The 14,939-nt window shown below is 37.6% G+C and overlaps 1 protein-coding gene across 1 annotated transcript; it reads right to left on the bottom strand.

Annotated features, from left to right (window-relative positions):
• On the bottom strand, window positions 1-13,662 carry LOC113047768 (nuclear respiratory factor 1-like). The gene is made up of 11 exons (XM_026209049.1): window positions 13,509-13,662; window positions 11,116-11,365; window positions 10,766-10,880; window positions 10,255-10,381; window positions 10,026-10,169; window positions 8,035-8,193; window positions 7,616-7,819; window positions 6,763-6,864; window positions 6,467-6,624; window positions 5,249-5,373; window positions 1-1,514 (listed from the first exon to the last, which is right to left on the bottom strand). The coding sequence occupies exons 2-11, from the start codon at window positions 11,336-11,338 to the stop codon at window positions 1,354-1,356; spliced, it is 1,518 nt and encodes a 505-aa protein (XP_026064834.1). The 5' UTR covers window positions 11,339-11,365; window positions 13,509-13,662; the 3' UTR covers window positions 1-1,353.
• Between the last annotated feature and the right edge of the window lie 1,277 nt (window positions 13,663-14,939).

The raw sequence follows: 14,939 nt of genomic DNA, 5'->3' as shown, positions 1-14,939 counted from the left end.
TTCTGAACAGTGGCCATTTTATTTTCGACACTGGATAAAAAGGGAATGATAAACTCTCCCAATGTCACAATCATTCTTTCACCGGCAACATGGGAGAGTTCAGTTTCATCAGACCTTGTATTTTACAAAATGTACATAAAAAGGATCTTGTTTTATGAGGTTTCAGTCATATAAAAATTCAATGCGACCAGGAGCAGAAAACTTGATGGGTTATGGGTGGAAGAGGTGCTTTAAAAAAAAAAAAAAAAAAAAAAAATCCATATCTGCTACACAAATTTGCATTGTAGAAACAATACACGAAGAGCTTGTGAGATGAAGGAAAATATGAAATGACGGTTCTTTCACTTTGCAATACATGGAATCACATTAGAATACATCCTCTATCATACCTCAATCTTTCAGCGTGTGATATGAGCGCACATCTAAACAAAAACATTTAGAAAAATAAATAAAAAATAAATAAAACATTTCCCCCAGCAGTTTCTTAACAGAACCAGTTCCCAAAATAATAATATACCACATGTAAAGTTCTGTTCATGTCCTGAAGTATATAAGTTGAACGATATGGAGTGCTACATCTTCAGCCTCGTCATTGGTAAGTCCTCGACATTTATAATTATAGATTAATAGTACAATTGAGTGAAAGTCTATAGATAGCACTGAGCGACTGCTCAAATTTCATAACTGTTCTGTACCGACAGGAAATGGTGGTCTCATTCAATAAACCACATAATCATTCAAGGTCATACAATTTTTTTTACATTGGAAGTTAATGTGAAATACATACATACAAAAAAAAAAAAAAATCTATATTATACAGCTTGACAAAAAAACATGCATGTCATCTCAGTAGTCAATGGGATCTAACACTATAATCGTAATGCAATTTACACATAATATATTAATGAAATAAGTCAAATATGGCACAAGATGGTTCACGATATATATAGACACAGAGACCTAGATAAAAAAAAAAAAAAAAAAAAAAAATGAAGAAATATCTAATGACCAACACAAGCCTTGTATGGGAAGAAATTGTCATTGTTAATGTTAATAACATCGTATTGTTAATAACAATAGTTTTTGAAGGCTGAAAATGTTGATTTTGTTTTCTTGTAATTGTAGAAAAACAATTAGCCTGTAATTCCTACGTATGTTCTGAATGCAATATAGTTCTCAAACAACAGCCTAAAAAATTTAATTTAACAACACTAACAAAACAAAAACAAAAAACGTTCCAACCCCCTGCAGACATGTGAACAGGTTCAAATATCATTTTTACACTATATTCCAGCAGCTACTTCACATAGGCGCTGTATGTCCTGTCCCACACACCTGCAGGGGTAGAGTATGTCACTGTTCTAGGGTCACCACTTCCACCGCCTGTCCGTCAAGCGTTACCGTGTTGTCTATTCGTGTGGCTACGGGAGCCATGGCCACCTGAACGGGTCGATTTCCCTGGGCCAAACTGGTGACGACAGTCTGATACATGCTGACTGGAATCTGGACGAGACCTGGGACGAGAAACAGACCGGTTACATTTATTCAAGACAACTTCTGATGGTACAAACTATTATTCAGAGATTTAGCTGAAGATGTTTAGCAGGCCTATGATGTCATCAGTGTAGGTGGTGGCTTAGTGGTTTGGGACATTCGTAGTTGACATTTGAGACAGCTGGAAGGAGGGGATTTTTGAAGTGCAGTTGGATGATGCCACAGAGCGTGTGTGCGATCGAGCAGCCTTGTTAAGAGTTTGCGTGCTACGTGGACAGGGCCGGCTCTAAACATCGGACAGAGGGCAGGGCTACTGCATCACACTGCAATGCGGAACAATGGAGTAATTGAGGTGGCCGCTCCCAGCTTCCATCTCTCTTTCTCTCTCTGACGCGAGGTAGACCCCTCTCTCTTTCTCAATCTACCTAGTCTGTGAGCGTAGCAGCCTGGATTACTTCTGCAGTAATTTGGGGTGGGCGAGAGGGTGGCCAATCTGTCCTGGCTGCAAACTCGTATGGCAAAGCAGAAGGTCAGAAATAACTGAGACCAGTTGTCCCATCCAGTAAGTTTCACAGTTAAGGGTAGACACCTGTCCTGTAGGCCACTGGATTTGTGCATTGCATGTTTACGATGATAAAAGCGTGCCTAAAAAATGATGCACAACCCTGTCCCAGCATCTCAAGAAATGGCTCATTTTTTAATCCAATTTGCCACTTAGCCTGTGAGTTACTTTATCTGATGAGATAAAGTATCAGATAAAGTATCAGATGAGCTTATATTCTCAGCTCAACACAAAAGCAGATTGGTTTTGACGTTAAATTCAGGTATAAAAAAGGATCGGCATCAGCAAAAAGTAATCAAATGTAAAACAGCATTGCATATCGGTCCATATTTGTCTGAATTTGTCCATTTAAACAATACTTAAGAGAGAGCTTAATATTTGCGCGTGTTCTGAAGTGCGGGTTTGCTTCAGATGAGCGCACACACAAATCTTTTCAATGCGCACACGAGCTCGCGTCCTCTGGCTCTTAAATGTTTTAACTGACAAAGCTTAAATGAGTTTAGTTTAACCACATATTAACGTGTGCTGTTCAGATCTCATCTGTGAGTGCGCGCTATCAGCACCTGGATGATGACGGAATAAATGACTGCTCATATTCCAGAATATGGGATTCGCGTTGAACAAAAGTGAATGATTTGTCCAGGGTTTTGTTTTTTCTCTCTCTCATCGCTGTTGTTGTAATGTCTGGGAAGCCAGAATGCGTATCCATCAACAGAAACACATATTAGCTGAACCCTTTTTGTTTTAGGTCTAATTGTTATTTATAGCAAACCATATTACAGGTGCTTTGACAGATCTAAGTTGAACCGTGGTCCCAGCATGTGCAGAACCGTGTGTGGTGAACCGAACGGTTGTGATTTTTTTTTTTCAGCGAACCGTGCCACCCCTATTAAATATATATATAAAAAACTTTAAACAACACAAATAATTGTGGGTGTATAAAATAATCATCAACATAAATGTTGTGTTTGTCACATCTCTGTGTGTGTGTGTGTGTGTGTGTATGTGTATATATATATATATATATATATATATATATATATATTTTTATAATGATCTTTGCACTGAAAAGAAAATCTCCCTCTTTGGAATAAATTTTTTTTTTGTGAAATCCCCCCCCTTAAAAAGAACATCAGAAAATTATTTTCTCCACATGGCATATGAGTGGCTCAGTCCAAATGCTCCGATTTCTCAATCACACCATCTCTCGATAATTGACGGGGAGTTTGGAAGCATTTTTTTTTTTTTTTGAGTGAAATGCTTACAAACCCCTCAATCACAATGACACTGAGGGGTGTCTACGAGGCATACGAAGTGAAAGAGGGGCACTGGAGCAGGAAACGTAAATCAGTCACGATTTCCTCAGACCAGCCACTTCAAAGCTGCTCCTGCACTGCCATTTCACTGATTGAATAAGCTCAATAAACGCTGGCTTCCCCTCAAGTGTCTGTTATTGACTACGCTCTCTCCCAAGCCTCCCAATGCCACAGCTTGTATTAGGTTTAATTGCTTAGTTTAAAGGTAAGGGCCTTATTTTGGGTAGGGACGGCTCTCTGGAACTTACTGCTGGTTCAGATCAGCAGTCAATGTACTCCGTTACATATGTGGGAAAAAGGACATACTAGCATTCTCTAAACATGCAACTTTTCTAGGGAAGGTCAGTACCGTCAGTATACATAGTCACAAACACAGTCAAATATATATATATATATATATATATATATATATATATGTATGTATGTACCCAGAATGGGGAGTTTTAATGCCTGCTAATCAGCTTTAATGTTTAAATACACTCCTTGCTCCTGTCTATTCTCCTAATGTAATGCGAGCGTGTGTGTGTTTTATACACTGGGCTTCCCGGTGCTGACAGCTGGCTCTGTGATTAGACTATGCACTGATAATGGAGAGGATCAAAGCCCTTTAAGAGGGTTCCTGGGGGTTAGGAGGGGGAGGAGGAGGGGCTTCACTATGGTCACTGGGGGCAATGGGGTAAGCCAGGACACTAGAGGTAAGATAGGTCACCGGGAAACGGCCACACATGATTCGGCCAAATTTGGAGTAGAACAACATTAAATTACATGGACACCATTTACTTTTCTTAATGAATGTCCCTGGTCTTACTGTTAATGAATTAATTATAATAATAAAAAAAATATTAGGGATGCACCAAATCAATTAATCATTAATGAACTTTTTCTCTTGTCATGACTTAGTACCTGATTTCTACTATATTCATACTTATGACTTTTAATATCACGATTTTAATTTAACAAATACATGTTCCAGGTCTTACTGATAATGAATAAATTATAAATAAAAAATTAAGGACGCACCATACTGATTATAGTCTCAGTAAATATTAAATATAAACTGGCCGATAATTGCTTAAATTAACATTAACACAGAATTGTTATTTGGAATTATTTTTCCAGTTAGTTCATGGAACCATATTGTAAAGTGTTTTGTTTTTTGATATTGGCCATTAGTTGAAACATAACATCAAAATATTTATTAGCTTATTGCATTGGCCAGAATTATAATATTGGTGCATACCCCCCAAAAAGTTTGTCTTTGTAATCTTTTTTTTTTTTATCAAAAAACTTCCCCTTTCTCTGCAATCATTTCCCATTTCCGCTGACATATCAAAATATGGATGTAAAATGAGCTTCAATGGGAAATGACTGGGAAGACAAAAATGCATAAATTTTTTGATGATATTCTAGCTTCCTTCAATCTAATTTCCAGTATATCATAACTAAAAGAGGAAATGTGTCATGTGCTACTTCACGATGCCTCCAGTACACATTAGCACTGTAACATGGCTTCTAATGCATGTGTAAGCACTAGTACTGGAGGCTGCTGTGCATATGCAGAGTGCTTAGTGGTTGAGGCAAAGCGAGGATTAGAGAGAAGTGTAGAGGCTGGGGTCTGTGACACCGGTCACACACACGCCATCTGTCCCACAAACACCCTGGAGATTACAGTAGACCTCCACGGACTTCCTCACACTCTAACACACCTTACAGGAGACACATACGTGCCATCACATACCTAGACGAGTGATGACGAAGGGTACATTTCTTCATGTTTGCCCATCCTAAACTTTCCTGTTTCAGCTTCATCCAGTAAGCGTCAGGAAGGTAAAGAGTGTAAATGTGGTTGCTTGTGATATAGAGAGGAGGTTCATACCACTGCCATCTGAAACGCCAGTTAAAGCTCCTACTGCGGCCGCTGTTTCTCCCGCTAACAAGATCTGGCCTCCGCCCTGAAGAGTCGCTTCTGCTAATGTCGCCACTGCGTGAGCTGCTGCTTCACTGCAACACACACACACACACACAAAATAAGGAAATAATGTCGCATTAATTTCAGAAACAACAAATGCTTTATTTAGGATTTGAAGTGCACTGATGTGGTTTGGTGTGTACTGCCCCCTAGAGCAGGAAGTCACTCAAAGACACCTGAAAATAACATAACGCTCCTATACAAGTTCTACTGCCTCTCATGATAGATGTCCAACATACATAAACCCATTTCTGTCACTTAAAAACAATTATGCTTTAGTTAATCATAATTATAACAAAATCATGCCATAATTTAGACTTTCTTAATTATAATTAAGAGAGAAAAATTCTAAATTAATTTTTTTTTTGAATATTTTAATTTGATAGTATGTCAAAATTGACTTTCTAATTTGTAATGGAGTCATAATTTAACAAGGTTTGTGATCAGTTCAACATTTTGAGTTGTAATTATTTAAGAAGTTGAAATTAGGTTAAAAAAAAAGTTACATTTAAACAAGTCAATGACATAGCTGTCATGAAAAGCTTAAATTGATGAGCTCATAATTACGACATAGTACAAAAATCTAAATTATGACAATAACTCAAAATTATGTTGAAGTATAAATTGAAACAGCATGTCAACATGTTTTACTTAAATCAGCATGTTAACCGACTTTCATACTTTTGTATTATCTCAAAGATTTTTAATATCTAACTAGTACTTTTTTGAAATTGTTCACTTTTTTGAAATTTCATCATTTGAATTTAATAAAGCATTTTTTTTTTTTCTTGCTGGGTGTAAATGCGCTTCCATACTATATCGAATTTACAGACTTTTTTTCTGTTTGTTTCTAAGCAGAGTGGATTTACTGCTTTAATAAAGGCTGCTGAGCAGAAAACAATGCCTCCTCAGCCTAATTGTTGTGGGAATGGAGCATCTACCAATTGTTCCTGCTGTGCTGTATTTCTGGGCAGCTGCTGGTTATATCAGCTTGTGATAAACAGGAGAACAGGTTCAGGTAACAAGACCCTGGGGACATAAACCTGCACCTAGATGCTGCTGCGGTTCAGTATTTCCTTTCTCTCTTTCTCTGACCCCGACTTCACCGCTACTTCCCATGAGTACCTGTTGAGTGCCATGGTAACAGTTGCCCCCTGCTGCATCTCTTGCGAGGCAGCAACCGCAGCTTCGGCTAAGGAGGCCACAGCCTGCGTGGCCTCTGACGGTTGCGTGGTCTGGATGGTCATCTCGCCTCCCTGTAGTGTGGCCCAATTCTGTTCCACCTTAGAGACAGAAAGAAAGTAATAGGAGTGAAGGGAGAAATATGATCTAAAACCACAGTATGTTTGTGAGGACAGCAAAGAACATGCACAAGATGCAAACTCATGGAATATTCAGGTAAGAAAGAATGTTAAAGTTACCTCTCCATCTGTCATGGTGGAGTAATTGACCTGGGCCACCGTCACCGTGCCTGGCAACTCGGATGCATCCGCCAGTGTTGCTACAGTGGCTCCTGTGCCAACCTGTGGATCAGTTAACAAACTGGATTTTAGAATGCTGTTGGAATACTATTTAAATGTGACCACTAGTGATTTGACTTTTTTCTAATTGAATATATATTTTTATAAATACATAATCTTATTAGAAGCTCAACAAAAATGAACATTTCAGGGTTGGGGCTGGTAAGAATTTTCAATGTTTTTGAAAGGACAGTAATGTTATTTTATTATACAATATATTAGAACTTTACGATATTAACTTTAAAATGTAATTTATTTCTGTGATGGCAAAGCTTCATTACTCCAGTCTTCAGTGTAACACAAGGCTTCAGAAATCACTGAAATACGCTGATTTGGTGCTTCAAAAACATTTATGAATAGTGTCGATTAGTGTTGTGCAGTTTAATATTTTTGTGGAAACCATGATACAGTTTTTTCAGGATTGTTTGATGTAACAGTGTTTGTTCAGAAGAAAATGAGTTTGAACAGATTTTTATTTTATGACATTGTAAAACCCTTCACACTTTTGACCATTTTGATGAAAATTATTGCAATTTTCTAAACAAAAATAAAACAAGTAAGACAAGTTACGTGTACTAAAGATGTAAATAGTAAGTATATATTGTCATGTTGTCTTTAATATTATTTGTTAGAGATATATGGATTATATATTTTGGTCTCCCCCTGATCTAAATGAAGTCCTCCAGTGAAGCTAGTTTATATCGTAGTGAAAAACAACCGTGCAGTTGTTCCCACAGCTGGGACCTGGGGTCACCTGTATGAGCGAGACCGTTCCATCAGGATTACTGATCGTCTGCACTACGGTCTGTGACGGCACCAGGTGAGCAATGCTGTGTGTGGCTGTTGTGGTAACTTGATGTGTGGTGATCTGGTCCTCAAAGGCGTAGAGCAGGTCTTCTCTCCCATGCTGCTTATAACAGTTTTTAACAATAGTCCTCAGGGCTTGCGTCCATGACACCTGTTTCCAACAGAAACCAGCCCTCGATAAGTCAAGGTGATGCAAGCTTTAGCTCATTTGTTTCGATTCAGATGTCACAATTCATAGGCTCCAAAAAAATGAAATACTTTTTTTTTAAGCATTTTAACAAAACACATACATATCAGGAATATGGAGAAAAAAAACCTAAAGAAAACGGAGCTATTATTATTCATAATGTGAGAACCCAACGCTACCCTCTGTTTCTGCTCCTCTGTTCGGACATCACTGCGTACGTTTGCCCAGGGAATGTCCTCCGGCCACCAGATGGGCTTGCAGCTCTCTTTCCCCCAGCCAGGCTTTCCACGGCCTGTCGAATACTTCAGCATTTCCGGAATAAATGCTCGGAGCTGGGCCTGTAAAACAGAAAATGTAACACAATCACTGTGTGAGATTTAAATACTGGGAGTGGCAAAGCAAAGCTTGGCCCCTGTAAAAATAAAATCTGAAAAAAAAAAAAAAAAAAGATTTGGAAACAGCAAGCCATTCATTTTTCTCTCCTGCAGACAGTCTGTCCACACATAGCTCGTGGAAAGCTAAAAGTAGACTATTACATTTCTATTAAAAGGCTAATCCATGGGTGAGGCTCCAGCACACTGAAAGGGATTTTTTCAGCTTTTATTCAGCAGAGATGCATTAAATTGATTGAAAGCGACTGTAAAAACATTTCTTAATAGAATGAAATATTTTCATCAAAATTAACGCTATTCTTTTGAACATTCTATTAAATAAGGTTCCAGAAAAACTGTATTATGGTTATGATCATGTGACACTATAGACTGGAGAAATGGCTACTGAAACTTCAGCTTTGACGTAACAGGAATTTGTACGTTTTTTTTTGCTCACACAATCACCTGTTTAAATATTACGAAAAAACGACAACCCTATAACACGGCTTTTGTGCTGATTAAATAGACATAAGGGAAATGAAACAAATGAGCCCAATCACAAATCAATACGCTAATAAATACAAAATATATAATAAACTGAAATTCTGTACACAATTTTTACAAGGATGCCAACCTAGTTTTGATTAGATTTAAAATGTATGCTTTCACCATAAAAGTGGTAACCTAAAAATTTTTTTTAAAAACCTTACTGCGAAATTGTGACGGTATTAACATGACAATAAAGGGGCTCATTAAGTCCAGTGACTTTAAAAAACAAACAAACACACTGAGTTGTACGGGGCAGTCCATAAGCCCAGTGACAGCTCCATCCTGGGTGGAGTTTATCCCAGCCCCCTCAGTGCCCTTGGTAATTCCATAGGCAGGTCAGGGATTGTACTGCACAGCGCTCTTGTAGCAACGTCTGTTCACCTCGACACCACAGGCTAAATTTGGCTTGGGAGGAATAAGTCAGTTCCCAAAAGAGCTTCTCCCTCTCGCTCACAAAAACACTTGCTATAAGCCTGACATTGAATGCTGACAGACGACAACATCATGGCGAAGAGCTAGTGAAGAAGGATTTGAGGAAAAAAGCTAAAATATTTCTTTTTTTTATAGAACTAATTAATTCACTGAAAATAAATAAAGAAATTTAATTGCAAATAAAAGCCAAAAGAAAATTGCCGACTGCTGAGACCTAAATATCTGAACTTAAATACGGTTAGGAACACGGTTCAAAATCATGTAACAGACTGTCCATATCAGCATCAAGAGTTGTAGGCTCTTCTTTGTGTTTGTGCAGATGGTCTAATTACGTAGCGAAGGAATTAAGAGGAATCTCACGCCCCAAACACACAGATCAGCCGCCCATTCCCTCCCTCAGCTCTGCTCTTAATCCACTTGGGAGCCAATCAGAAACCTCTGTGCTCAGCCACGATGTGCCGGATAATTACTCGCGGGCACAAGCCTCACCTGATGATCCCTGCACAGACCTGCCTCCAACTGCCACAAGCCAAGCAAGGTGTGTCTGTCCTGAGAGACACCAACTATCAGCAGTCCGGCCCCAAACAGCATGTGGGGTAATGAGCAATGAGCTGGCAAATGTAGTGGCTATATGGTCTTATGTTAGGCCAAAAGGCTTCAAATAACCTGTGCTAAAGCCCTGTAGTGGATGAAGTGAGACTTGTTCTCTGTCTCCATTAACTGCTGCCCTCATGAGTCTAGAAAATGTCAAATTGCATGTCAAAGCAGAAAACTCAAAAAACTTGCATTCCAGGCTCATAGTGCCACCTGCTGCCCACCTGTGTCATCTTGTCCACAGACACCGGTATGCCATCAATAGTCAGTGGAGGCAATTCAGAGGTGAGTTCTCCACCACCAGGGGGCGCGTGCTCAGCCAGAGCATTTTCCAGATCCTCCAGAATCATACTCTTGTATTTTCTCACCTGATCACAAGACATGCCAAAACAGGGATGGAATTTTAAACAGTGCAAATGATATGAAGGCAAAAAGCACAATAAATATACTTACCACATTCTCTAACGGTGCAGCTCCAAACACTCTAAACACAGGGTTTGGTTTAGAGGGAGAGATGCACAACACAATAGCCTGCTGGCCAACCCGTGTCGTGTACTCGTCTAGAGTCGCTCTCAGCTTCCTGCAGACAAAGTGAGGGACAGGGTTTCCTTTAGGAACTGTTAAATACAATTGAATTGTAATTGGCATAATTGGAAAAATGCTACAATAAAATATGTTTTTTTTTTTTTGTTCCACCCCTGGAAACTAACTGAAATAAGTTTAAGTACTAAAATTATTAAAACTGAAATACTAATAAATAGAAAATATCTAAACCATATTTTTAATAAAAAAATTATAAATAAATAAATGACAAATGACAACAATTTGAACAAAGACCGATTCAAAATATTACTTATATATATATATATATATATATATAAATATATAATAAAATTCTGTCAGTTCTTCTATCTATATACTGTTACATTACAATACCTAGAACAATACTGAGAATATGGTTCACCTAAGCAAGCGAGTCTGTTGTCTTTTACGGATTGAAGGGTTTGATTCAAAGATGTGCGGCCGTTTTCGTTTCTTCCCTGTTGCCACAGCTGCAGCTGCTGCCATGCCAACAGGCCCTGAAAAAATTTGGGGGAATAAATTCAGTTGTTTTTAGATGTTCTATATCATTCAACATATGGATTGTGAAAAATCGAGAAATCAACTCGTCATACATTCTTTTTAGTTTATAATCCCACACTAACCGTGACGTCTACTCCAAATTGGTAGACTGACAATTTATGGTTTAAGTGCGCCATCTAGTGGTTTGTCTGGTAACCACAAGTCAGAATACAACAATGTGATGGAAGCTACCTGCAGCAGCCAGATGTGCGGTGACCTCATCTGTTCCAGTTGAGTTGAGGATATCGGAGTCATCGTAAGCATCATCGTCAGGCGAGGAGGGTGAATCCTCGTCAGCGCTCAGCATGGCATGCTCTGTGTACGAGGCAACGTGCACCTGCCCGACCTGCTGAGCGACGGCGTGGGCCTCGATGGTGGTCATGTGCCCTGTCTGATGCACCGTGTGGTCTTCCATCACCCGATACAGTTTCTCTCAAACACACTGAGACACACACATATAATATATCAGCGCACAAATTCTACAAGTAACTGATTCATGTAGTTTCATAGATGAGGTGACTGTCACGCACCAATTATTTTGAGAGGGAGAAATGTTCAAATACATGTATTGTCTTTGCATATGCATTCAAAAATTTGGCCTGGATCAGCAAAAAATCTTTCCACAGTAGCTATTTAAACTAAATGTAAAAGTACAAAAATGTACAAGCTATTTATCGTACATAGTTTACATTTAATGTTTATAGAAAAGGGATCCTTTCCTTTCTATTCACAAGCACTTTCGGAAGCTATTGAATCACTTATTGTTGCTTTATAAATCTCTCCAGTAGGTAGGGCTGCACGATTATGACAAAAATCATAATTGTCGATTATTCCCTTGAAATTGTAATTGCGATTATATATTACGATTAGCACAATTTAGATTTAATAATTTTTTTAATAGCTTTATGCCATTGTTTGAAGCCACTGCATGCCATATTGTTATATCAAAATAAACCAGCGGAAAACACTTTTTTTAAGCCTCAAATATCATATATATATATATATAATTATTATTATTATTATTATTATCATTTTATTTATTTATTTTTTCTGAGAAACCAAACCAAAGTAAATATATGCATGGTATTATGTTATATTAAAACAAAGAAATTCAAACAATTGGGAAAAAAACCCTTAAGATAATCTGTAGAGAGAACAACAACATATCTTATGCACACAGAATGATGTAAGTGAACTTTTTTTTGTATAATTGTGCCTTTAAACGATTACATAATTGTGTCATCTGTAATTGTAATTGCGATTACAAATTCGATTAATTGTGCAGCCCTACCAGTAGGGTTCACAAATCATTACAAACAATCAATACAATTTGTTCATAAGTTTAATATGTATTTTACATTAATAATGTGTTACAGAGGTTTGGCTGGAGTCTGACAGCTTTCAGTATTTATCCAAAAAATACGTAAATATTCAATATCAACAACAGCATATACATTTACTGTATGTATTATATTTTGGCAATCATATGAAAATACATCTATATTAATTTTCAGCAATAATTAAAAGCTGTATCAGTGACAAACTAAATGACACAGGTTTTTTTTAACGTTTTTATTGAATAATATGATACTGTAATGGCATCTCTGACAGCAGGCAGTGTGTATTACATTTAACGTACTAAAAGTTTTGGATTAAAAAAAAAATATGACACCAAAATAAAAACGTATGGGGGAATATCTAAGGATGACGTAAGTGCTATGAACGATCCACATAGATAAATAAACCAGCTCGCAGCTACGGTTTCGTTCCGTTCAATTCAATGGCCTGACACTGAAGCTCTGGAAAACGCTACATTTGATTCGACCAAGTCACGAACAACGTTCACAAACACGAAAAGACATTTCAACATGCTCAAAGAGTCATTAAAAAAAGGTAAAAGGTACGTTAGGCTTGAACCTCCGAAATGACTGAGTCGATATAGACTAACGTTAGTTAAGTCCAGCATCAATAACAAACACATAAATGGCGGTTATTTTCAAACTGTGAATAATACGTGTAAAGAGAGCGGGTCCTTTTGTTAGTGAAATATTAAAACACTAACACAATTCAAACTGTTATTTCAAACACAACAGTAAACATTCAGATAAGGTGCAAAACATATTAAATAATCTTTTAGATCAAATTTAACCGGCACCGTTGTCGACTAATCTATAAAGCGATATAAAGCGTCGAGTGCTCGATAACACTGCTGTGTTAATATGATATTTAAGGTTAAACACGCATTTAAATTGGATTCCCAAGCAAGAATATAAACGCCAGCTATCTGGTCTTGAAATCACATTTAGCATCTGAACAAAACAGCGATTCGATTACACATCTAAATTCAGTACGTTAGGCCAAAGGCCTGCGCCTGCGCCATGATTATTTTTGCCCCAATTTGAGCGGGGTAATGTTAACGTTAAATAATAATTGCAATCCTGTCAAACGCGCCCGATATCATCCCAAGTTCTGTTTCGCATCGTCGCGATCTGCATCCGAGTGTGTGAAAGGCAAACGCTGCCGGGTTGTTTGGTGCGGCTGCGCCGGGGCTGAAATGGCTGGAGATTGCGCGGTAGGGCACTAACCTCAGAGCGGCTGCGCTACTTCGGGCCTGCGCTGTGCGGCGGAGCTGCGAACACCAGCTGCAATGGAGGACAAAGAACGAGCAGCAGAGTGCGCGCGTCCTGGGCTCAGCGGCTGATGCGCGGCCCCGAGCGACGTGCACGGAACAAACCCCGCCCCTACCTCTTATTCTAATCACTAGATTCTGAACTTGGTGAACTACATGATGCTGCTGCACATAGACAGTTCACGTTGCAAGAATGAGGGGGAAATAAACATTTCTATGGGCCTGACATGTTTAATTAAATGATAATTAAATTGTAACGGCATTGATATCAGATTAAACTAATGCGTAGCAAGTTTCTTATGAAAGTATGCTTTTATGTTACCTGTCCTTATGTATTTCTGGGTTTGCTTGACAGTGGATCATTCACATTAACTGTAAATTAAACTAATGTGAAATAAGTTACATAGTTGTTCATTAAATATAGTGTTAATTTTTTACTATACGTTTATTTATTAGCACAATGTATTTATATTAATTGGATACTTTAAATCCGTTTTATTGTTCATATTCATTTTGTGAATTCATTTATTTTAAAATATATTTTGATGTTAATTAAAAAAAAAATCTGATTCATAATATTGTCCAAAATATATAGCTACCTTTATGTTGTTATTTGTAACTGTTTTTTTTTCAGATGTCTTTATCTGTCCTTACATATTCCTTGATTTGCAACTGTAAATTAAACAAATAAATGATATATTTTGTTAATTAAATATGGTTCAGAGTATGTTTATTGCATTTTTGTTATACGTGTTATCGATTATATTGTATTGCATTTATTCTATTTTGGTGATTTAAATCTATGTTTTACCTTGTTATGATAAAATGTTTACTGCTAGGTTGTCAGAATAACTCCGATATGCTAGATGTTGGATGGCAGGAAAGCAAGTCATCTGTACTCTTTTTATCCATTCTAATGCATTTCTTCCTGGTTTTGGACTTTTCAAAGTCCTTTCTGGACTTTTTAATACAGTCTATGCGTGGTTTTGGACGAGGCGTTCATATTTCATGCAAAATAAAAGTCCCCACCAAAATTGCAGACATCTGTTTCTCATTAAGCCTTAATGAATCTTGATCACTGTGGGACGCGTATGAAGGGACGGAAAACACGCGATTGGATGTCCATACTTCGTTTTATCTATAAATATCTTACATTTGGTGAGTACTTTTGGTTTTCATTTTGTTAAAAAAAAAATAAATAAATAAAAAATAAGAAAGGCATATGTTTTTGCCGGTAATATATCCGAAACCGTGACATATTAAATCCAGAGGAAATTGTTTATCCGTTTAAGTCTGTTAGTAACTGATGATCATGAGACTAGACAAGACGATAAAATAGTAAATCTCTAGCCTATGTCCCTTGTTGAGTTTATGAACATCCATAAGA

Source organism: Carassius auratus, chromosome 29, assembly GCF_003368295.1.
Source record: "Carassius auratus strain Wakin chromosome 29, ASM336829v1, whole genome shotgun sequence".
Classification (NCBI taxonomy): Eukaryota; Metazoa; Chordata; class Actinopteri; order Cypriniformes; family Cyprinidae; genus Carassius; species Carassius auratus.
This window is presented reverse-complemented; position numbering and strand designations above follow the sequence as displayed.

Bases quoted from the DNA above. Each gene is read 5' to 3' on its own strand.
- LOC113047768 (XM_026209049.1), bottom strand. From the start codon at position 11,338: ATGGAAGACCACACGGTGCATCAGACAGGGCACATGACCACCATCGAG. The intron at 10,382-10,765 runs GTGAACCATATT...CTTTGTCTGCAG, and splicing joins CAACAGACTCGCTTGCTTAG to GAAGCTGAGAGCGACTCTAG. The intron at 5,374-6,466 runs GTACTCATGGGA...TGTGTGTTGCAG, and splicing joins GTTACCATGGCACTCAACAG to TGAAGCAGCAGCTCACGCAG.